At 36.9% G+C, this 24,799-nt stretch overlaps 2 protein-coding genes across 2 annotated transcripts in view; one reads left to right on the top strand and one right to left on the bottom strand.

Moving 5' to 3' along the window:
- LRBA (LPS-responsive vesicle trafficking, beach and anchor containing) overlaps positions 1 to 24,799 on the bottom strand; it is a 771,345-nt gene that overhangs the window by 289,318 nt on the left and 457,228 nt on the right. The gene's annotated exons all lie outside the window — the stretch shown is intronic.
- On the top strand, positions 21,439 to 24,203 carry MAB21L2 (mab-21-like 2 (C. elegans)). The gene has a single exon (XM_011973241.1). The coding sequence runs from the start codon at positions 22,535 to 22,537 to the stop codon at positions 23,612 to 23,614; it is 1,080 nt and encodes a 359-aa protein (XP_011828631.1). The 5' UTR covers positions 21,439 to 22,534; the 3' UTR covers positions 23,615 to 24,203.

Below are 24,799 nucleotides of genomic sequence, written 5' to 3'. Positions count from 1 at the left end.
CTACTAAAAAGTACAAAAAACTAGCCGGGCGAGGTGGCGGGCGCCTGTAGTCCCAGCTACTCGGGAGGCTGAGGCAGGAGAATGGCGTAAACCTGGTAGGGGGAGCTTGCAGTGAGCTGAGATCCGGCCACTGCACTCCAGCCTGGGCGACAGATTATTATTGGCCCGGCGCGGTGGCTCATGCCTGTAATCCCACCACTTTGGGAGGCCGAGGTGGGCGGATCACCTGAACTTGGGAGTTCAAGACCAGCCTGATCAACATGGAGAAACCCCGTCTCTATTAAAAATACAAAATTAACCAGGCATGGTGGCACATGCCTGTAATTCCAGCCACTCGGGAGGCTGAGGCAGGAGAATCGCTTGAACCCAGGAGGTGGAAGTTGTGGCGAGCCGCAACCACGCCATTACACTTCATTCTCAGTGTCAAGAAAGAAACTATATAAAAAAAAAAAAAAAAAAAGAGAAAAAAACGGTTACTATCAGTAAATGCTAACTGAAACTACAGTAACAATTTATAAACAGTAATTTAATTTTCTACTAAAATTTACCAAAATATAATTCTTTCTGAGAACATTACTGTCATAAGTTTTATTATATGCTTATAAATATTATAAACCTACAAATTATATTAATATGATAAATACTAATTTAAATCTGTTCTTAATATGACAAAACTGTGTTATTCTAAAATCCATGAAGATGAGCTATTCCAAATGAGAATTTTTCTAAATAACTTAAGGGCTAGTAACACTGTATTCCTTCTAAACCACAATGGTATAGTGTGGTAGGCAGAATGATGCTCCCTCCCAAAGAAGTCCACATTCTATTCCCTGGAATTCATGAATATGTTATTAATACCTTAAAAGGCAAAGAGGAATTACAGTTGCAAATGGAATTACGGTTGCTAATCAGCTAACATTAAAACAGGGAGATTAACCTGGATTATCTGGGTGAGTCCAGTGTAATTACAAGAGTCCCTTAAAGTACAAGACGGTGGCAGAAGATTAGGTCAGAGTGATGCAATATAAGCACTCAATCTGTCCTTACTGACTTTTCAAAAGAAAGGAAGGAAGCAACAAGCCAAGGACCATGGAAGACATCTAGAAGCTGGAAAAGGTAAGGAAACAAATTCTTCCCTAGACGCAGGAGAAGAGAATGCAGTCCTGCCAACACCTTGATTTTACTTCTGTGAGACCTGCATAAAGCCACTACTTTTGTGGAAATTTGTTACAGCAGCAACAGAAAATTAACATATATTCTCATTTCTTTTCTCTTGCAAAAAAGTGTAATATACATAATTTGATCTTAAAACTTCCTGTAGCAAATCATTGTAGGAATCAATTCCTATACTGAGCAACACCCTACCAATCCCTACCTCCAAGCATACACAGATTCCCACATCCATGCTTTAGAATATAATATAGTTTTCATGTAATCTTTTGACAACAGAGACGTTCTATTTATTATCTATTACAACCCTTCATCTACTGTGAATGGCTCTGCTCTCTCTACCCTCAGCATCACTCACCATCCCTAGATGTCCACTATTTTCTTTCCCCCTTAGTCTCTCCTTCAATTATTTTCTGTTATATTTGCTCACACAGTATCTCCTGAGTTTCTCGGCTCTAACAGAAAGACTCTCCTTAAATGCACAAGGCTATTCAATGCCTTTTCTCCTTGTCTATAAATCTACCAATCAGCATATATTTTGTGCACCTCAGCTCTCTCCATTGTTGCTGAGTATTCACTGGTTGTTTTCCAGGAATATTTCACTCCCTATTTGCAATAAGCATTAAATTTTTCTTTAGAAGGATATACATATATATATCTATATATATATACACACACACACACAGACACACATATATATATATTTTTAGCCTATCTGCAAAATTTAATGGGACAGCAGCAGAGATAATGATAGCATAGTTACACATATACTCTCATTGCTATGGGCAACTATGATAATGGCAATGTAAGTACATATTCATTTTCTCTCTACATATGCAATCTCCCACACCCTGCCATGTATGTATGTTCTCAGTAAATGTTTAGAGGACAGAGGAGAAAGTAAGCTCTTAATCTCCTGGTGTGCAAATTACAGGAAGAAGAGAGAACTAAGCAAACAAATTTAAGTTCCATATAGTAACAGAAGAAATAATAAATATTTAATCTATAATATATTTTCTAAAAATTTATCTGCATTCAAGACATTAAAGGCCTTCAAATATTAAACTAGTAGAAACATTAGACTGAGTGTTATTAGATGACAAAATTATGTCTTACTCATTTTTGTTTCTCTGATGCCCACAATTAAGTTTGTTTTGAAATAATCTTTTTTTTTTTTCTTAATAGGGGTCTTGCTCTGTCGCCCAGGCTAGAATGCAGTGGTATGATCATAGCTCACTGCAGCCTTGAACTCCTGGGCTCCAGCAATCCTCTTATCCCAGCCTCTCAAGTAGCTGGGACTACAGGCACACACTACCACGCCCAGCTAATTTTTTAAATATTTTGTAGAAAGGGGGTCTCACCGTGTTACCCAGACTGGGTTACTCAGGACTCAAGTGATTACACCAACTCAGCCTTCAAAAGTGCTGGGACTACAGAAATAAGCCACCACACCTGGCTGAAAGAATCTTTTTTTTTAATCTTATGACAAATTTACATATGAGCCTAGGTACACAGACCCTTGCAATCTAACAATAAGACTTAGTAGTATTAGCATCACATAATCACAAGGCTGAAATATTATAGTGTTAGACTCTCTTTAAAATATATGTTTTTATGCAAATCAATAAAGGTAATCCATCACATAAAAAGAACTAATGACAAAAACTACATGATTATCTCAATAGATGAAGAAAAGGCCTTCGATAAAATTCAAACATCCCTTCATGTTGAGAACTCTCAATAAACTAAGTATTGATGGAACATATCTCAAAATAATAAGAGCTATTCATGACAAACCCATAGCCAATATCATACTGAATGGACAAAAGATGGAAGCATTCCCTTTGAAAACCAGCACAAGACAAGGATGCCCTCTCTCACCACTTCTATTCAACGTAGTATTCCAAGTTCTGGCCAGGGCAATCAGGCAAGAGAAAGAAATAAAGGGTATTCAAATAGGAAGAGAGAAAGTCAAATTTGTTTGCAGATGACATGATTGTATATTTAGAAAACCCCATCATATCACCCAAAAACTCCTTAAGCTCAGGATGCAAAATCAATGTGCAAAAACACAGGCATTCCTATACACCAATAACAGACAAACAGAGAGCCAAATCATGAATGAACTCCCATTCACAATTGCTTCAAAGAGAATAAAATACATAGGAATCCAACTTACAAGGGATGTGAAGGACCTCCTCAAGGAGAACTACAAACCACTGCTCAGTGAAATAAAGGAAGACACAAACAAATGGAAGAACATTCCATGCTCATGGATAGGAAGAATCAATATCGTGAAAACGGCCATACTGCCCAAGGTAGTTTATACATTCAATGTCATCCCCATCAAGCTACCAATGACTTTCTTCACAGAATTAGAAAAAACTACTTTAAAGTTCGTATGGAACCAAAAAAGAGCCCGCATTGCCAAGACAATCCTAAGCAAAAAGAACAAAGCTGGAGGCATCACGCTACCTGACTTCAAACTATACTACAAGGCTACAGTAACCAAAACAGCATGGGACTGGTACCAAAACAGAGATCTAGACCAACGGAACAGAACAGAGCCCTCAGAAATAATACCACACATCTACAACCATCTGATCTTTGACAAACCTGACAAAAACAAGAAATGGGGAAAGGATTCCCTATTTAATAAATGGTGCTGGGAAAACTGGCTAGCCATATGTAGAAAGCTGAAACTGGATTCCTTCCTTATACCTTATACAAAAATTAATTCCAGATGGATTAGAGACTTAAATGTTAGACCTAAAACCATAAAACCCTAGAAGAAAACCTAGGCAATACCATTCAGGACATAGGCATGGGCAAGGACTTCATGTCTAAAACACCAAAAGCAATGGCAACAGAAGTCAAAATTGACAAATGGGATCTAATTAAATTAAAGAGCTTCTGCACAGCAAAAGAAACTACCATCAGAGTGAATGGGCAACCTACAGAATGGGAGAAAAATTTTGCAATCTATCAATCTAATAAAGGGCTAATATCCAAAATCTACGAAGAACTTAAATTCACAAGAAAAAGCCAACCCATCAAAAAGTGGGCAAAGGATATGAACAGACACTTTTCAAAAGAAGACATTTATGTGTCCAACAAACATATGAAAAGAAGTTCATCACTGATCACTAGAGAAATGCAAATCAAAATCACAATGAGATACCATCTCACGCAGTCAGAATGGTGATTATCAATAAGTCAGGAAACAATAGATGCTGGCGAGGCTGTGGAGAAAAAGGAATGCTTTTACATCGTTGGTGCGAATGTAAATTAGTTCGATTGTGGAAGACAGTATGGTGATTCCTCCAGGATCTAGAACTAGATATACCATTTGACCCAGCAATCCTGTTACTGGATAAATCCTTCTACTATAAAGACACATGCACACGTATGTTTACTGTGGCTATTTACAATAGCAAAGACATGGAACCAACCCAAATGCCCATCAATGACAGACTAGATGAAGAAAATGCGGTACATATACACCATGGAATAATATGCATCCCCAAAAAAGAATGAGCTCACGTCCTTTGCCAGGACACGGATGAAACTGGAAGCCATCATCCTCAGCAAACTAACACAGGAACAGAAAACCCACACCATATGTTCTCACTCATAAGTGGGAATTGAACTATGAGAACACACGGACACAGGGAAGGGAACAACACACACTGGGGCCTGTTGGGCCATGAAGGGGAAGAGGAGGAAGAGCATGAGGACAAATACCTAATGCATGTGGGGCTTAAAACCTAGGTGATGGGTTGATGGGTGCCGCAAACCATCATGGCACATGTAAACCTATTTAACAAACCTGCACGTTCTGCACATGTATCCTAGAACTTAAAATAAAATAAAAAATGTAAAAAAAAAATAAAATGTTTTATATCAATCATATATAACATCGTAGAATAGATTTTGCACATATAATTAATATGCATTATATATATAGATTTAATATGACAACTCTCCTGGCAATTTCAGCTGACAATTTCCATGGCAAAGTACAAGCTGCACACAATGGAATCCTGACTTACTTAACACATAAAATACTTAATAAAAATGTGGAAAAGCTATACCACCTAAGAGTTATTCTAAATTATTTTATAGTGTGTAATACATTTATATGTATGTATATTTAAATTTACGGAATAAAGACACCAAATTAAGAAAATTAAAACCCTAAAAAGCTAACTACTATTCATATACTTTAATTTAGCTCTTTTCACTTTTTGCTCATTCATTTCAAGTCTTTCTTCATTAATAGAAGTTTAACATATGTAAAATCATAGCATAAAGGCCAGGCACAGTGGCTCACACCTGTAATCCAAGCATTTTGGGAAGCCAAGATAAGAGGATCACTTGAACCCAAGAGTTCAAGACCAGCCTGGGGAACACACAGCAAGATCCCGTCTCTACAAAAAAATTAAAAATGTAGTCAGGCATGGTGGTTCACGCCTGTAGTTCTAGCAACTTGAGAGGCTGAAGCAGAAAGATTGCTTCAACCCTGGAGTTTGAGGTTACTGTAGCTTGTCACCGGGCTCCAGGCTGTGAGACAGAGTAAGACCGTGTCTCTAAAAAAAAATAAATAAAAGTTTAAAAATCATGGCATGGAAATAACTTTGTGCTTTCATCTTTCGAAATACTTTAAATATAACTAATTTTATAACTACATAAATCTACCATTTCAATTCTCCTTTAAGAAATCTACAAAGAAAAACTCCATGACACTTTCATGAGCTCTGAAGATGAAACTATATCTGGATTGTATCTGAAAGAATCAAGGATATAAGATAATTCATGAATGAATAAAATAGGATTTAATAAAGTAAAATATAAAATAAAGACCAATTTCAAAATAACATCTTGGTTTAGGACTGTAGTAGATTTTCTTCTAATTATAGATTTCTAATTAAATTATTTAGGAAAAGCTATACTTTAATTTTAATTTTAAAAGTTAAAAGAAGATCAAATAACTGACACTAACTTCACATTAAAATGTATTTCACTAATACAAATACTAATAATGACCACCACAAAAATTTTAAATATTAATTGACCTTCATCTGTATATTTTGACTGCATTTAGTTATGTGAATACTCACAATCAAAATATACAGATACAACTTTTAAAAATACACAGAAAGTACTTCGGCACTTATGAAATAGAATGCCATCATCTTCCATATAAAAGCTGAAATCAAATGAGAAATTGAAATTGATATCAGTTTATTTCTGAGAGCTTAATATATTTGGTAAACTCCTTCCTCTTTGATAACACAGTGGTTTCAGTTTTATATAAAGACTCATTATATGACACAATATTTCCTAAATATAAAATATGCAGCATTTTATGAAGTCCATTTCCATCTTTTATGAACAGCATGGATATAACTACCAATCACTTTAAAACCAAATTTAAGTTTCAAGTATTTTTCATGTGATTTGCTACAAATTATTTTGGAAATTTCCTGACTATATAACATTGTTTAGACTGTAATCATTTTCTTAAAATTTACCTAAAATGATAACAAGTGCTACTTGGCCCTCCATGTATTTAAAAAACAAAAACAAAAAACATGAGCCAGAGATTTCCAGATCTCTATATATTATTTGATCATGTCACAACATTTCAGAGTAGGATAACAAGATGCTTCTATGAAAATTAATCAGAAAAAGGAAAGCTTTGGGGCTTCTTGTGAAAACAAGAAAAAGTGTAAAGAAAAAGGTAGGTGATACAACAGATACTATTTAAGTTGTGGGAAGGCAAAACTTACTTAAGAAACTGTCATAGACAATTGCAGAAAGGGCATTAATAAAAGGAGAATGGCATTGACAAGATATCAGAAAAAATTTGATGGTTTTAAAATAAACTGCCAACATCTCCACAAATTACGCTTTACTGCTTCTGAGCTCTAGCAAGGTTTCTATATAGATAGGGATAATAATAGAATATAAGTCATTATAGATTTGTTGAGAGGATTATGACAATTAAAGTGCTCAGCATAGTGGTTGGCACAGAATAAGAGTTCAATAAAGTGGTGTGTTATTCTTATCATCTCATTGCAATTGACTTTTGAAAGACTTTCACATTACCTCCAGAAATATCATATTGTAAATTTGACCTTGCTGATAGAAATCTGTTGGAAAAAGAAGGGCCTCAAATTAGTCACTCTAGAGGCATTTATTTAGCATGTACTATCTAACTAGGCATGTGGTGCTACCAAGTAAATAACTTGATATATGCCTTCCAATAACTTTTCACAGGGTAGGTTAACAAAGGGAGAGGAATACATGGATAATAAGAGGAAAGAACAAAAACAATGATACATTAAAGTGTTTAAGATCAATGGTAACTGAAGCATCTGTTCAAAGAGAGTTCTTGCCTGGGCACTGTGGCTCATGCCTGTAATCCCAGCACTTTGGAAGGCTGAGGCAGGAGGACTGCTTGAGTCCAGGATTTCAAGACCAATCTAGCCAACACAGTGAGACACCGTCTCCACAATAAATAAATAAATAATAATATTAAATTTAAAAAATAAAATCAAAGAGAGCTCTCTGTGTGGCATCCAGCAACAGAGGTAAGAAAGCTAGCCTGGAAAGACAAAGACTTCAGATTGGGGTCCAATGGGAAACAAAGTTGATTAGGAAGGATTTTAAAGCACTACGGCATAATGACAGGGTGTTTTATTCTATTCCTCTAAGTAAAAACCTGCCAAGGGAACTAGAATATAAGCATGTATTTAATAAAATCATTTAATTATTAAACCACTGAAAAATTTCCCTTCTTTCTTTTATTCCTTCTTTCCATAAATATTTATTGAATCTCCACTGGCTAGCAGGCAGCATGTAAGTGGTGGTAATAAGAAAACATTAAGATGAGGACTATACCTGGTTTGAAGAGAAAAACTTTAGTGTAAATAATCCCAAAGAAAACTATCCAAGATTATTTTATCAGCATTGCACCTGCACTTTATTTTCTTTTAAGTAGGTAGACTGTTTTCTTATTACAACTTAAAGATTTTAGAGTTTCAAGATTGTATCAAATTAATACATTTATTACATTTTAGATACATATTCATATCAAAAGCATTCTAAAACTCCATCCTCAAAGCTCTACTCACTTAAACTAGTATTCTGGACCTGCACATGAGTATTCGGTTTTGAAATGCCCTACAATTTTATCAGATACCAGAAAACAACAATGAAAAATTAAACCTGGTTGAAAAAAGGGAAAGCTAGGATAATTTAGAAGTAGATTTGGGTCAGAAGACTATAACTAGCTTCTACCAGGCAAACCAAGATTTATAAAAGCATGTAACCTTGGGCGAGGGTCCCATGCCTCAGTTTATCAGCAAAATGGTGATAATACCTACCTCAAGGGGTTGTTGTAAAAATTTATGAGTTAATACAGGTAAAACACTTAAAACATTGTTTGGCACATAGTAATGTGTGCTATTCATATGTGCTATTATCATTGTAGATGCATCTTTCCAACATCTGGTTGGTGAAAAACATACACAGACAAATGTAAATAGCTCGAAAGAGCCTTCAGAAGTAACACAATAGAAGAACAAGCAGGTAATCGCAGAATTGTGTTAGTGACCTAAGCGTGTTTAAGAAACAAGAGGTAAAGCAGAGGTCACAATGTGTGTTTAACTTTAAATAAATATATGAAACAAGGAAAATTATATTCTAGATTTTAAAACATTTAAATAACTTTCTATTGCTTTACATTGTCCAAACAAAAGCTGTATTAATAATAAAGAGTATACTTCCGAATCTGGAGTTCCATCAATGATTTGTTCAGCTTGCATAAGTCACAACTGATTGGACACAGTCCCTGTGGGCTTGCCATTTCATCCAGACTGGACGGTTCATTAGTCATAATTACTATAACTGTACAGCAGAGACTGCAGTTTTATCTCATCATACATCTTTGATCAAGCTGCTTCAATTCTGCTTCATCAGCATATGAAGTTACATTATTGGAGCTTTTTATTTTCCAATCGGTAATTAACATAGATTATGCTTTTTATCAAAACATGTATTTGGTCTTCACATTTAATAGTGAGGGCCCAGATCTGACCACCATTTGACCTCTGAAATTTCTACCACCTAAATACCATGAATCATAAACTGAAATCCAGAATACCACAGAGAAAATTAAACAAAGAAAAGAACTGACCTGTGTTAAAAAGTATAAGATGATTGCACTTATCTAAATTGAGACTAACCATATTTGCTGCAGCTTCTCATTAAACATTAAATCGCACACCAGAAGAACACATCATACATATTTATTGTTTTGCACTGTCACTTTCAAAAGACTCATACCACAATTAGTGTTTCTCTCAAACTATAAGCTACATAAAGAAATTTCCCATGAAGCTTGAAGACAAAGTAATGTAAAAGATGGTTCAAGAAGGTTAAAGAACAGATGGATAATAGATTTCACTGAACACTAAAGCATAACACACTCACTTCAGAAAAGAAAATGTTGCCAAAACATAGTTCAAATATAAAATACTGAATGAAATTGATGTGTCAGGAATTTTTTTTCCTCCCAAGTTCTTTTGGAGAACAATAGGGGACTAAAAGGCCTGTCTCACTATTTTTGCATCTCACTATTTTCATGTGTAAAGTGTCCCCACTGTAGGCTGCATGAACAATCATAATCGACAGTTACATGCAGGCACTGAGGCTGCAAAAATCCCAGAGTAATTAGTGTTGTCTGAATCCAATGACATCTGTGTTCTCATGGTTCTCGAGACATGTCAGGCCAATAAGATGTATATGAAAAAATATGACAAGCATTGCAAATGCCCTTCTGAAAGGTCTTACACTTTAGGGGAAAGCTGAAGAAATAACACGTCATCTTCTTTTTGTAAGCAAAATATTTAAGATTAAAAGGTCTAGAAAGATCTTTTGACTCATTCATTCTCTTTTTGTAACTATAAAGCATTTGTTCAGAATACATCAATAGGGTATGAAAAAATCTGTTGTAAGTTGGCTTCCTTTTAAAACTTTCTCAGCACACGTGATTGATTCTGTGCAGTGCAATATAGGTGCCCACTCGTGTAAGTGACAAAACAGACGGCATATCTTATTAACATGCCTTGGTTTCTTTACCTTTTAATTAAAAAATATTACCTCTTAGTCCTGGACATAAAATAGTTCAAAATTTGTGGTTAAATGCCTTAGAATTATGTTTGTATTTTTCTAACAATACAGATTGTCAAATTGACTGTATTAAAAAGTCTTTGTTTTAAGATACCTAATGTTTTTGCTTACTGATGCCTATTGCCGAGCCTCTCCCTCTATATGCTGTAGCAGTATGTTTCAGCATGCACTTGCTCCAAGAAAGACATTAGTCATCATTAACAGAAGCACTGACACCAAATCTAAGTGCCTCTCCACAATGACCAAGTGGCAATCATCTTTCTCTTACACTGTCACTGCTGATTAGGATTTTCTTTCATGAAAATTTAATTTGTACCCCTTTCTGCAGCTTCTTTTTTTTTTTTTTCATTCCTGAAAAAGCAACGTTTTCAGGAGAGATTACAGATAAAAGCAAAGAAGCTCTACCTATAATATAGCTAATGATATAGAGATTGCAAGATTCTCAAGTAAATCTTTTCTCTAATCCAACAGAAAAACACAGATTAAATCAATGATTAATAAACAGAAGAAAAACAATGATTCTAAAAGGAATATTGCTTTATTGCTTTAAGAATCTATAAGCCTCAAAAGGTAACTAATTCAAGGAACCCAAATAAAACTTCCCTACATATTAACATAATCCCAAAGCTTCTTTAAAACTAAGACAACACTTTGATAGTCACCGTCTTTCACGAGGTTTCAAATTTTTATTCTCCATTTTGTAAACAAGACAGGGGCATTCACACAGACACATCACTGTAAACTGAAGAAAATACTTAAGCAGTCATACCTTTAGTATGCATTAACCTACTGGGGTTTTTTTGGTTTTTTTTTTAGAAATTTTCAGTTGTACTGGACAAATGAAAATGATTCATGTGGCCAAGCAGGGTACTCTACAGCTAGATGATACTACAGACAAACTCTGGTTCTGTACAATATCACAATGTTAAACAAGATATCATAGCAATAAGTTATTTAAGGAAGTTTTTAAAAACATTTACTTTTCTGTTTTATTTCAATCTGTTTAAAGTTTTTTTTTTTTTCTTTTTTCTTTTTTTTTAATGTAAGCATGTGATAGTTTGCAAGGGTCCTGGTACAACCCAAACTCCCACTTCTAGTTATAAATATTTTCATCTCTTCGTATTACTTAGATATTATAACAAAATAGAGGTTGGTTTAAATTTAAAATATCTTGAAATTATTTTATATCCCTTTTCGAACATAGGTACTTTTAGTCAAAACAGGTAACACTTTTGTGTTTACATGAGCATAAAATGTATCTTTTCAAAATGTAAATAACCACATGAAATCCTCTGAAAGCAAAAATCAACATTATTTCTTTGTAAATCAGAAGCAAGTACAATTCATCAAACTTTAGTCATTAAATGATCCTTCTACTCCTGACTATTTTATTGTGAAAAATAATACAGAACAAATTTGAAGGTCAAATAGCAACTGCTTGGTGGCATTTACAAATGGTTCAAGCTTTTTTTTCTATTTAAAATTGGTCTGCAGTTAGAACATGTAGGAGGAGATTAGGAATTAAAACGGATTCTGGGAGGCAATGTCTAACCACTGAACTTTTATAACAGGAGTATCTTTAATTAAATAAGGAGCTAGTCTAAAATAAAAGCAAAACTGTACCATAATAACCCAACTTAATTATCTTTGTAGAATACATATATAAATGATTGGCTCATTCTATCTTTATTTGACAAACTAAATATGCCTCTTAAATTCTCAAACATTTAAAATTCTGATTCTCACAGTTGCACAGACTTATCCAAATTAAAACTTCAAAAACTTACAATATAATGACTGACTCCACTGCTAGATCCAGTAAAAGTTCAAGTAAAGAAGTTTAGCTCTGTAACTTCCACCCCTCAACTAAACCTCCAAGTCACTTGTCAGTTAAAGGTTGGGCGATTTATTGACCGCCTCTGGATGCATACTGTCAGTGCTGAAGGAAATATGAGGGAGGGTTGTCGCTACTGTTCTGGAGCTCATTGATAATGACATACCTGCCTCTGTCACCCATTACCCATACTACAAACTACTTAGACCTAACTGAAAAATCAATAGCCTACTTGCACTGGTTCCTGTGGCTGCCTCCTTTGATTGTCAGCTCCTGTCTAGGGTCAGCACTTACATGAAAGGGGCTGTGACTGCCTGATGCTTTCAGGACAACCTAACGATATGAAACTAGCCAACAGAACAGTAAATTCTGTCTCCCTGCCCTCCTCATCAATTAGGCTTTGACTAGGCTTGCCTGTAGAAACCTGACCTTTTAAGTTTAGGTGAATATGGACTAGCTGAACACACCATTGCCCTCAGCACTGAGCCAGGAAATCTACTGACAGGTTAAACAAAACAGAAGGTTGTAACTGTCATAATTTGCATTGCACTTTCACGCCAACAAGGGTGTTATCAGTAGGGGCAAGCCCTGGAACACACAACTCCAGTACCCTTAAGCCACGCTACTCATAAATTTTCAAGTGAAGTGAGATAAAACATAAATTCACAAATAGCAATGCATTTCTCATCTCTCAGTCTTTTAGGTTTGCACTTTGCAAACCCACAGAGTGCCCATCAACAACTCTTTTTGGTCACCTGGCACTCCCATTGCACTAATTAGGGACTTCCATTGACCATCACACAGAAGTAAAAATAACAATGCCTATTTAAAACCTATTTTAGAGAGCCTATACAATATAGCAGATAGACTGACTGGTATATATGTCAAAATGAGAACAATTAGATCTCAATATGTTATCTTTTCTTGCCTCAATTCACTCCCTCCAAAAGTATCCACAAGCTTAGACAAACAATAAGTTATCACGTAAGTGAAAGGAGGTGTTGAAATTATTTCCTACCATGCTACTCTGATATAGCATCTTTCACAGTTTGAGGGAAAACTAAGAACATCTGTAAAATAAAAGATGTTAACACTTTTATGCTTGTCAGATCTTCTGATGAAAACAAGTGAAAAGCATGAGAAAGGAGTATAAAACTAGCCTTTCTTTAGTGACTCATGTTTTGAAAATCACTTCCCTGCTTAGATCTATCTTTTAACACAGTATGAACTTGGTAATAGCAAAGTTGCTTAGCACAATGTCATTTCTCTAAGGAGAAGACCAATAATTTCTTTTTTTTTTTTAAGTTAATTGTGAATGGGAACTTACTTTGGCTTCAAGAACTAATATTTACACAATACCCAATCTTCATAAAAATGTCCAAAACATTGACAGTCCACTAAATATTTAAGGGAAAAAAACATACTGTTCATATAAACATACACTATTTTTCTATATACGGGAATACATACTGCATTTTGTTTTATAATTTTATGATTCAACTCCTATTAAGCAATAATTAGTATACTCAGAATTTTTTCCCAAGTTGCTACTTCATTGTCCCTCACAGTTGTCTCCAAACTATATTTTGTACATTTTTTCCAGAAATCTAAAATATCCATAAGCTTATTCTTGTCTGAATTTAAAAACTTTCATATACCTATGTTAGAGCAGCATTGAAAGCCTAAACATCTGCAGAAAGATTTCTGATAGAAATAAACAAAGATGTCAACGATTTTAGTCATGTAATCACGGAAAATTTTAGACTCTTTTATCTAGAAGAGATAGAAAGATTACCTAGTCCAACTCACTCATTTAACAATTGAGAAAATAATGGATAAAGATAGTGACTTGATCAAAGTCACCCAGGTAACCAAGCCAGGACAAAAATTCTGGACTTTCTGTTTCCTAGATTGATGCTTTGCTGATACGTTCACACTGTCTCCTTTTATCTATCCAGGTAATCTGGATAGCAACCACCTTATATTTAAAATATATATCTATAGATTTGTGTCATTCATTTTTAATTTATAAAGTTTATAGAAAGTTTTGATTAGCAGAAAAGATTAGATTATTCATAGAGCATTTAACCAAAAAGTTACCATGGAACAAACATTAGAAATAGAAGGCCCAATTAAGTATGGTTGGAATCCTTTACTGACCTAATATGATGATTAACTAAGCATCTGGTCATCTTTCTGCTCCTTTGTGTGTACACAGCTGATAGCAAAGTGAAAGGGTATGGATAGTGTCTGATCCCAGCAAGCAAATCATTTGAAAACAGCCATAGCTACAGGTCAAAGATTTTCTACTCAATCTAGATGAACTTAAACCTACTAACCTCGATTTTAAACCTAATTACCTATATACCAAATCAGTCAGAAAATAAGAGAATGACTCTTTATGATCCAAAGATAATAAGGGAAGATAGGAAGGAAAAATTCAGGAAAGAGACTGGCAGAACTTTAATATCCATAGGCCAAGACAGTTATTTTATATCCTAGCTTTATATCAGATGGTTAACGGAAAAGTTTCCATTCCTTAGATCATTAAATATTATTTCATTTATATTACACAGATGTCTTCTATACATGGATTGCAACCAATGAAGCATTTTTTTGTTGTTGTTTAACCATTACAAGCAATCACAGAAACCTCTCTGCACATCACTTTTACTCTAATTCATAACATTTAAAGGATGGGATAGGCTAGATTTTTAACATTTCCATTAAAAATAACACAAAGTCCATTAAGTATTTCCTGTAATCTTAGCAGATGATCAATGCCAAATTACTACTATTCATAATAATATAGAGTGCTATAGAACCAATACATTTTTAAATAAAATGTTTAAAATGGCTAGTGTTCCTAAACTATAACAAAAACCTACCCATACGATACGCTTAACTAATAATTTTAAACACAGGCCCACAAAATGTCTCGTATGACCTGAAAGAAATAGCACATAATGCCAAATATTATATTCTGAACTAAGTACAGCTCAATACTAGCATAATCTACGTCTCTAATTTCACTCGTCTGTTTTGTTAATGTCTGGCACTGATCACAAGAGAAAGTAGAAAGGGAGTGGGGATGGCTTTAATATCCTAAGAAACATATTCTACACAATATGAGTCATTAATTTTGTCTTCATAAACAAAAGATATCACACCTTCTTGAAACCGTAAGGTCAGCTTTCAATTTTCTTTAGCACTTAAATTCATTAACGTCTGATCCTGGTTTTTCTGTCTACCTTCTGGAAGTGATATTAAAGGCCAGCAAAATTATTTCTCCAGGTAGAAAAGTCACAAAGAACAATCCACAAATTATACAATAATTCCTTAAAGTTAACAGTTGGCTCTACCAAATATACCCTTTCAGGTGAAGATAATAGTGACTTATGAAAGCCAAAGTTATTGGGCAGGTAAAATTTAATATTTACCTAATAGTACATTAATAAGTTCAAACTGGTTTTTTTAAAAAAAAAAGAAAGAAAGAAAAAGAAAAAAAAGGAGGAGGGGAGAAGAAAAGAAGGAAGGAACAAGGAAGAATAGGAAAAGAAAATTTTTAAAAATTTTGCTTTGACTTTTCAGAACTGCTTAACTATGTATGTAAATAAAAGAATGTAGTTGTTACAACTCAAAAAAGTATACATTTAAAATGAGAAAAAGATACATGATTTCTTGGTAAGCTCAAAAGACATATACCAATATAAGTGAGAATATAACAAGTTCAAAGAAACATTCTAAAAAACACTTGCTGAATTAATTTGGATGTTAACATTTCACATCCTAGCGCAATAATATAATGACATTTACTTCTTAGTCAGGCTAAAAGCTGCTTACTTTGATTTTCCTGAGCACAAGTTCCTTACTTTATCACTGTATATTTTTGGTGACATCGAATTATGTATAGTTTAATAAAGTACTCATTTATGCAGTTGTTACTCAACTTGGGGAAAAACCCCAATATATAGCATACTCTCAATTTTCTCATCCCACTATATAATATAAGCATTATATTTGTTATATTTGTAAAATAGGTAACAAGCAACTCTAATCATATATATTATCTAAGGCAATCCAAACAAATTTAAAAGGACCACAAACAATACTCATCAAAAGTACATAAAAGCATTTTATTTTTCAGTACAGTTTGGTAGACTTACTATACAAAAGTAAAGCTATTGCTTTTACCTGACATAAAATTATCTGAAGTTCAACCTGTTCAAATGAGAACGATATCCTTCGGTTACAAATCAAAGAGAGTAAAAAAAAAATTTTTTTTGTTAAGGCTATTTTGTGAGGGGGGAAGAATAACTTGTTTCAACAGCATGCTTGACCATATAAAATTATTAATAAGCACTATGGTGAACTGTTCAAGGCAAATATTCAATTATTGGTTATTTTAGATTGATTCCAGAATAATAATTACAAATAGTTTAGAAACAATCTCCTTAACACTTTGCAATTTTAAAAAACTAAATCCTTTCACAGAGAATAAAAGAGTATATAGTTTTACTGTGACTTATAATGTGGATAGTATAATCTTGATGACTGTCATTAATGCATCTTACATATATTTAAATATAATTACTTCAATAAAATGTCGTCAACTAGAATATACTAACCAATCATGTCTGGGTTATTTACTTTTTCTGTTTTTAGTGAAATAATTTTTAAATTCAGAGAACTTAATAGTGTTTTATTTCCTTATTTACAATTTGACCAAAAATAAAAATGAATGTTGTTTTAAAAAACAAGCATTTTTATAAGTATGTACAATGATTAAGTATATAAGAACTAAAAATTTAGCACCCACATAGACGTTTCAATGTTAGATTTTAGAGGATAAGACTATATACCAGTAAACATGTAGTCCTTTGTTTTCCAAAAAGTATAAATCCTCCAGAGATACTTTCTTTTCTGAAGTCAATAATCTGATTATTTTTTGAAAGCTTCTAAAATGTTTCCCGGAAAACAAAACCATGTATTCTAACATTTGTTTACTCTTTAGCAAAGATGATTGAGATACCATATATTATTTTTACAGATAATAAAATAATAGATACCTTTTAAGTCTCGCTAACATGATAAAGTAACAAATGCACTAAAGTTAACTCAGTAAATACATTTTTAAGTAAAGATCAGCAAAAAATAAAACAGTTTAAGAATTTTGTATTCTCTGGAAACACAAACAGGATTATAACTGTCATGTTACAGAAGCACTGACTTCAGCCATTAGTTTGGTTTTGCTCCTGAGAAACACAACATGAACTACTGCATCATTTCTTTTCAAATGCATACATTCCCTGCAGCCATTCAAGATTCATCAGCAGTCCAGGAATGTATAAAAATGACAGGCAAAGGGCATTAGGTATTTTTACTTCCAAACTATTTTCCTATAAATGGAAGAGGATTCTTTCTCAAAGCATTTAAGCTCAAGCTCAGTCAATGCTGAAGGAAAATATAACTGAATTCTCTATGCAAGAAAGTATCACAATTGGATTATGTACTACTTTTCAAGAAAATGTTGATAAATCTAATACTGTATTATTATCTTAGAATAAAACATTGTAAGGTTAGCAGTCAACTTAATTACCCATTATTCTTCAATTAGAAATATTTTCACTTTTTAAAGTATTCTGTCAACTCATCACCTTATTTTGGCACTAAAGTATTCAGTTTTGGTTCTAATTTTAATTATAAAAATTTCCTTAAAATATGCCAACTTTTTCTTGAAAATGTATTTGTATAAATAATTTTTTATTTCCAAGTTTCTGTACTCATAAAGGTTTCGGTGAAATAGGAAATTCCATTAATAATTAAAAGTTTATTTAACCACCATTAGTAAAAATAGGATGTAATGAGTAATCTGGTTATTTTAATGGACCTTAAACATTCACATTGCTATAAAACTAGTACATTAACAACCCGACTCAATTTTTTGAAGAAACTGGGAAATTTTCAGACTAAAGTTTTAAACATCCACATATTTTAGCTTATAGTAACTAAAAACATGCCCACTTCAGTACTATCACCTACATTCTTCATGTTCCTAATGTAATGATGCAAGAGGTAAAGCCTAGGGAAGTCTGAAGGTTATGGACTACCCGAAATCCAAAACAAAAAATTCAAATCACACCCTGAATGTCCTCCTTCCCTTTTTAGGAATGTGCTGCAGCCAGCCCAGCACCACAGCTCTGGGCAGAAGCATACTGACGTTGGCACTGCCTAAGCCAAACAAACAAGATGTTTAACAGTCAAATAAAATGTCCTGCAGCCTCCCTAATGAATTTGTCAAGGACCATCAGATTTCGCACCCCCTCCTTTGCCTCATTAACTCAAGTATGATGAGACGGATTATAACAAGAGAATACAGATGAATCGGTCTGAAGACCTGAAGTGGCTTTTAGCCTCTAGAATTTCTTTCTCTCACTTGGTCTCCTTTAATAGAATATAGTATCTCCTGCAGAAGGAGCTGCCAGTTCGTTTTAATACACCATCAAGGAGCTGCTGATGGACTTCTATACTAACATACATAAAAGCAGAGGTGACAGGGGCTCTCTCAATTACAGCCTCTTCGGATACCGTTTCCCCCTTCAATTATTCAACCAGAGGAAGAGAGGACCGCAAAGGCGCAGCTGAAGCTGCTCTTAGAGCAGAGGCAGCCAGAGTGAGTTGGGGTGGGGGAGGGGGGAGAAAGAGCCAGCAAGAGGGAGCATTATTTGCTGGAAGTGTTTAAGTTTATTGCTCGAATGATGTTTCTAATTAGTACCACGGCCATAAATTAAAGTCGCCTTTGTTTAACTGATTTATTATTTACTAGAGCATCTACCTAAGACAGGGTAAATTGGTAATGAATTGTTTTTAAATCAAAACATTTGTAACGTTTTATCATCCTTCGGCCTCTGTATGCAAAAGTGGAGAAGCGTGGGGGCAAGGATGAGAGGAAACTTAGCCGAGCTTGACAGAGCTGCGAGTGGAGGTGCAGCGGGGTGTCCGGCGAGTGGTGGAGCGAAGGTCCGAGCGGCCTGGGCCGCCCCACCCCAGAGGAGAGGAGAGGGCGCGGGACATGCGGCGCGGCGGCGGAACCCTGCGGACCAACTCCGCCACCCCTGAGGCTGTTTGCACTCACTCACTCTCGGGAGCGTCGCGGGCCGGGCCATTCGCGAACCAGACGCCACGACGAAGCGACCACCTCGAGAGTGGGGCAGGAAAGCTCCGCACCCTCTATCCCCGCCACCAGTCTCCGCCCAGTAACTGCCCTCGGAGAAGCAGCCACGGAGCCCCTCCCGGCCAGTAGCGCTCTCCCGCCAGCGCAGTGCCCTCCGGCCCAGGCAGTTCCCTGAGCGCCGGCGTGGCCTCCTGGGTTAGAGCAGGGCTTCCACACGCGCGAACCCCGAGGGCGCGAGTTCCCCTCCATCCTTAGGCTACGAGGCGTTCCCGGACGCACGCGGCCTCCCGGGAGAAGGCTGGAGGTCAAGCCGCCCAAGTCTCTGCCCCTCTAGAGAAGTTAACTAAAGCTCTGGAGTCGCGCGGACGCTTACTTCTGACTGTTCTTCTTAATCCCTGGAAGACAAACCCTAAGCAACAAATCCGAGATATATTTTTTTAAGCAAATATTCTTTAGAAAGGGACTTAAGCCAACGAGAGAGGAAGGGTGACAAACTGCCTGTGGTCCGCACCAGGTATGTAAGAAAGAACCAAGAGACCCAATTGTCTGATACCAAGTAGATGGAAAGCAATTAACTACCCTATGCGATTCAATTCAGGTTCACCCGGGCGGACTTTAAGAGGGTAAGTCAAGCCTTCCCAAGGGGTTTTGAAAAAGCCCAACTACCAGGTTTCTAAAACGAAGTCTTCACCCAAATGGACTCATAGATTTTTATTTTTATCGCATAACCCGGGGCTGGAATATAACCTCCGAAATCAAACTAAAAATAATCACGTCTACCTGATACACGTTAAAAAGATTCAGAATCCAGACATTTTAGGTTCATACATAAACCCTCAATATTAAGCAAATCAGAAACAATGTTCTAGCTTTGTTTTTTTCACCCAAAAGTATCGAAAGGGTACAGTGGGTACAACTTGTTTAGGATAATACATGTACTAAAAAGCACATGCATGTCTTTCATTGAAATGCCTAGGGAGGAGTGAAGCCATCTGTGTAATCAATAACAGGATAGTTATAGATTTTTGTGGCAGTGAAGTCTCTTAAAAGCAAGAGTCAATTATGAAAATAAAATCATTTTACAAATGAAACTGTACCTGTACCCCCTAAGAATACATTCACAGTTAGATTTACAACAGTACAATTTTAAGAAAACTTTAGGTTTATACTTACTTCCCTTGTTTTTCATTAAGTTTGAAACAATTTTAGTAGCTTATTTTAAAAGTATATCCTACTAAGTTCTACGACATATAAATTTGCACCATTTCTCACAACTTAGATATTTTCTCTCTCGTAACTAGTTAATTCTTGCAACGATAAAATAATGTATTAAATATATGTGAATCTTAATTGTGAAATAATTATCAAACAAGGTGCTTGGACTAGTTTTTGCCCTGCCCTGTTTTTCAACAGCATATCGAAATTACTAAAAAGAGATTTATGGTTATAAACCCTCACCTTATATCCACTCCAACCCCCACTGGTGCACATATACAGCGATTGCTCTGATTCTTGGCAACAATGGGAGAGGAGGGGAAGAGAAAGGAGTAAGACTTTAAAGGAGGAAAAAAACCTGGAAAAATTAGGTCCTTTCCCAGATTCCCCTTTCTCCTCCCATTTGCCTTCAAGCCAAAGTAATTTTGTTACAGTTTTCACCTTCTCCTACACAATGTTGATAGATTCATTTAAAAAAAAAAAAAAAAAAGTGAGCCTTTCTGAACCACTGCTACTCTCCCTCGCGTTATTCCAGCCATCTCCAGGAGAGTCCCTTCTATATAAACTCTTTTTCTTCTTTGCTGATAAGAGAGGAGGATAAAGAGGAAGGGTTGTAAAATGTGTGCATGTATTTGACTTCCATTATCTCCTCCTCTTTTCTTACTTCTCTCTTTACCCTCTTTCTTTATCAAGTGCAGTGGTGGCTGCTACCGTTCGCCAAGCCTGCCTGTCTTCTCTCTCGGATTGGCTAAAGCACTGACAGCTCGGATAGCGATTGTAGGAACTGAAGCTCCACCCCCTCATGATGGCCCTGGGACCATTCATAAACTAAATAACTCCAGGAAACAGCGAGGGAGAGAGAGAAAGAGAGAGGGAGAGAGAGAAAGGAGAGAAGAGAGAGCGAGCACGAGGAAGGGGGGAGGGGGAGACAAGCAGGGGGAGTGCGGGGCGAGAAAGAGGTCGGAGGGGAAAGGAGGGGGAGAGACGACTCAGAAAGTGGAATCTGTACAAGCAACCTAGAGGAGGAGAAGGAAAACCCTGAATCGTTATAACTACACCCCAGATGCAACGCAAGCAACGACTTCGTCACACTAAAACGGATTTTGTGAGAGCCAAAAGTATAAATTACGAAGCAGAAATGATTATCAAACAACTTCCAGTGGTTTGCACCTAAAGAAATACAAGAAGAACCCACTACAAACAAACCAATCCAGTCCAAACAACGCCTCCAGTAGGAAAAGAGGAAAACTGAGACAACACGACCCCCTGAGAAGAGAGGAGACCAACACGCTGAGACTGCGGGGCGTCAGCAAACCTCCAAGTGCACGGCGGACTGAGTTGTACTTCGCAGCTCTCTGAACATTAATTACCTCCTGCACCTTCCACTTGGGGGAGGGTGAGGAAGAAGGCATTCACCTACACTGAGCGAAGAAGTCCTACCAGCGTGGAAGAAAAGTTTAAGAATGAACCACTGAATGTTTCGCTTTTATTTTTAAATTTACTTTGGCACTTAAAAAACTTCGTTTTCAGATTTCTGGGCAATCTCGGCTGCAGACATCTAAGCCTAACCTTTTGGTATCCTGAGTTTTTTTCTCTTTCCTTCTCCTTCCTCACCCCCATCCCGCTTCTCTCGCATACCGTCTTTACATATCATAAGAGAGAGCAAAAAGGTCCCAGGAGGTACTTTTTTTTTTTTTAGAAAATCATCTTTTCTCCCCTAATTTTTCTGCAGAAGAAAAAAGGTTTCGAAAGAGGGAAAAGGAAAAAACAAGCCGGCTACAGTATCAGCCGGTCAGCCCAGGTGGAAAACAAGAGTGAAAGTGGGGCTTAACCGGGAGCGCACCGCCTCTTTCGAAAGCCGCTGGGCCACCACCAGTGCGTGAGCCTTGGATCCCTCAACGTATTGCGAGACGCCGGTGTATAGCCCGGACCTGTGCCCCAACATGATTGCCGCTCAGGCCAAGCTGGTTTACCAGCTCAATAAATATTACACTGAGCGCTGCCAGGCGCGCAAGGCGGCCATCGCCAAAACCATTCGAGAGGTCTGTAAGGTGGTCTCGGACGTGCTCAAGGAAGTGGAGGTGCAGGAGCCTCGCTTCATCAGCTCCTTGAGCGAGATCGATGCCCGCTACGAGGGGCTTGAGGTCATTTCACCCACTGAATTTGAGGTGGTGCTCTACCTAAACCAGATGGGCGTCTTCAACTTCGTGGACGACGGCTCGCTACCCGGCTGCGCGGTGCTCAAACTGAGCGATGGGCGGAAGCGCAGCATGTCTCTCTGGGTCGAGTTCATCACAGCGTCGGGCTATCTCTCAGCGCGTAAGATCCGCTCGCGTTTCCAGACGCTGGTGGCCCAGGCGGTGGACAAGTGCAGCTATCGGGATGTGGTCAAGATGATTGCGGACACCAGCGAGGTCAAGTTGCGCATCAGAGAGCGCTATGTGGTGCAAATCACTCCGGCGTTCAAGTGTACCGGGATCTGGCCTCGAAGCGCGGCACAGTGGCCTATGCCCCACATCCCCTGGCCCGGCCCCAATAGGGTGGCCGAGGTCAAGGCCGAAGGGTTCAACTTGCTCTCGAAGGAGTGCTACTCGCTGACCGGCAAGCAGAGCTCGGCAGAGAGCGACGCCTGGGTGCTACAGTTCGGAGAGGCGGAGAACCGCCTGCTGATGGGAGGCTGCCGAAACAAGTGCCTCTCAGTGCTGAAGACTCTGCGGGACCGCCACCTGGAGCTACCCGGCCAGCCGCTCAATAACTACCACATGAAGACGCTGCTGCTGTACGAGTGCGAGAAACACCCGCGAGAAACGGACTGGGACGAGTCGTGCCTGGGCGACCGGCTCAACGGCATCCTGCTGCAGCTCATCTCCTGCCTGCAGTGCCGCCGCTGCCCTCACTACTTTCTGCCCAACCTCGACCTCTTTCAGGGCAAGCCCCATTCGGCCCTGGAGAGCGCTGCCAAGCAGACCTGGAGGTTGGCCAGGGAAATTCTCACCAATCCCAAAAGCCTGGACAAACTATAGGGTGCTGGGGACTGCTTGAAAAGCGACACAAACGGGCGTGCTCTCTCAGACACACAACACACAACTCAGCGATAAACAGCAGAAACTCTGGACACAAACTTTTATGTAAGTCACCTGAAATAGGAATCAGGCAGAAGACCTTCGTTAATTAAGAAGCAAACAAAAAGAGAGCAACCCAACCAAAACAAATCACATTCTTGCACAAAAGTGATCGTTTTCTTCCAAACAATGTGAATTTAAAAGGTCACACAAAAGAAGCAATCGGGCTGTGCCACCACAAAATGAAACCCAAGGTACATTTTCAAATCAATGTATAGTAGTTTCCCCCTTTTCCTTCTTTCCCCCTATCCTTTTTCTCTTCACCCCATCCCCCCTCATATTTCGTTTTGCTTTTGGTTGCCTGAATGTTGTCACCAAGTGAAAAAATTATTTAACTATATGTGAAATTTCTCTTTTAAAAAAAGTTTTACTGATGTTAAACGTATCTCAGTGCCAATGTCAGACTGTGCCCCTCCCTCTCCTGCACCTCTACCCTCACCCTGAGCTGTCTTGTTGAAAACAGTAATAAAAACATTACTTTACATTGTAATTGACTGTGGATTGTTCTTAAATGAAGGCAGGTGAGATAACAGTTTATAATTTGCAATGTAAAGATGTGACTTGAGGAATCAAATGCAAGAAGCTTCCATTTGAACTGATTTGCAAAATTTAAAATACAGCACATTTTGTAGAATTGACTGTAAGTCCGCACCCAAATCCTTAGAAAATAGAAAACATTAACTTTACTCAACTATAACATATATTTGTTCTGTAGAGTTAGAATTAAAGGTAACATCTACTTCACGCTTGGGAAAAAAAGTATAAAATAAAAGATTTGATCCTATTAAAGCAGAAAAAAACTTTTTCACATTAAAAATTAAGAGATGTACTTTCTTATGCCATAATTTCAAAAAATCCAGTCTGACTCCAATATACAAAGGAAATATGTATGGATTTTTCTGAATAGTTAACAAAGTCAGTTGATACTTTTCCTTCAACCATTTGTCCTCTTCAAGCTTTGAGTAATAAAAATTTAACAAATAAACCACAACAAAAAAGAATAAAATGGTTATAGCAATAATCCTCTCCCCCAGCATATGGTGATATGAACCATTCAGATTTATAAATTACTTCCATTCTAAAATG

The sequence above is a fragment of the Mandrillus leucophaeus genome, unplaced genomic scaffold (genome assembly GCF_000951045.1).
Source record: "Mandrillus leucophaeus isolate KB7577 unplaced genomic scaffold, Mleu.le_1.0 Scaffold136, whole genome shotgun sequence".
In the NCBI taxonomy this organism is placed as follows: domain Eukaryota; kingdom Metazoa; phylum Chordata; class Mammalia; order Primates; family Cercopithecidae; genus Mandrillus; species Mandrillus leucophaeus.
The sequence above is the reverse complement of the archived record's forward strand: the minus strand, read 5'-3'. Positions and strand labels throughout refer to the sequence as shown.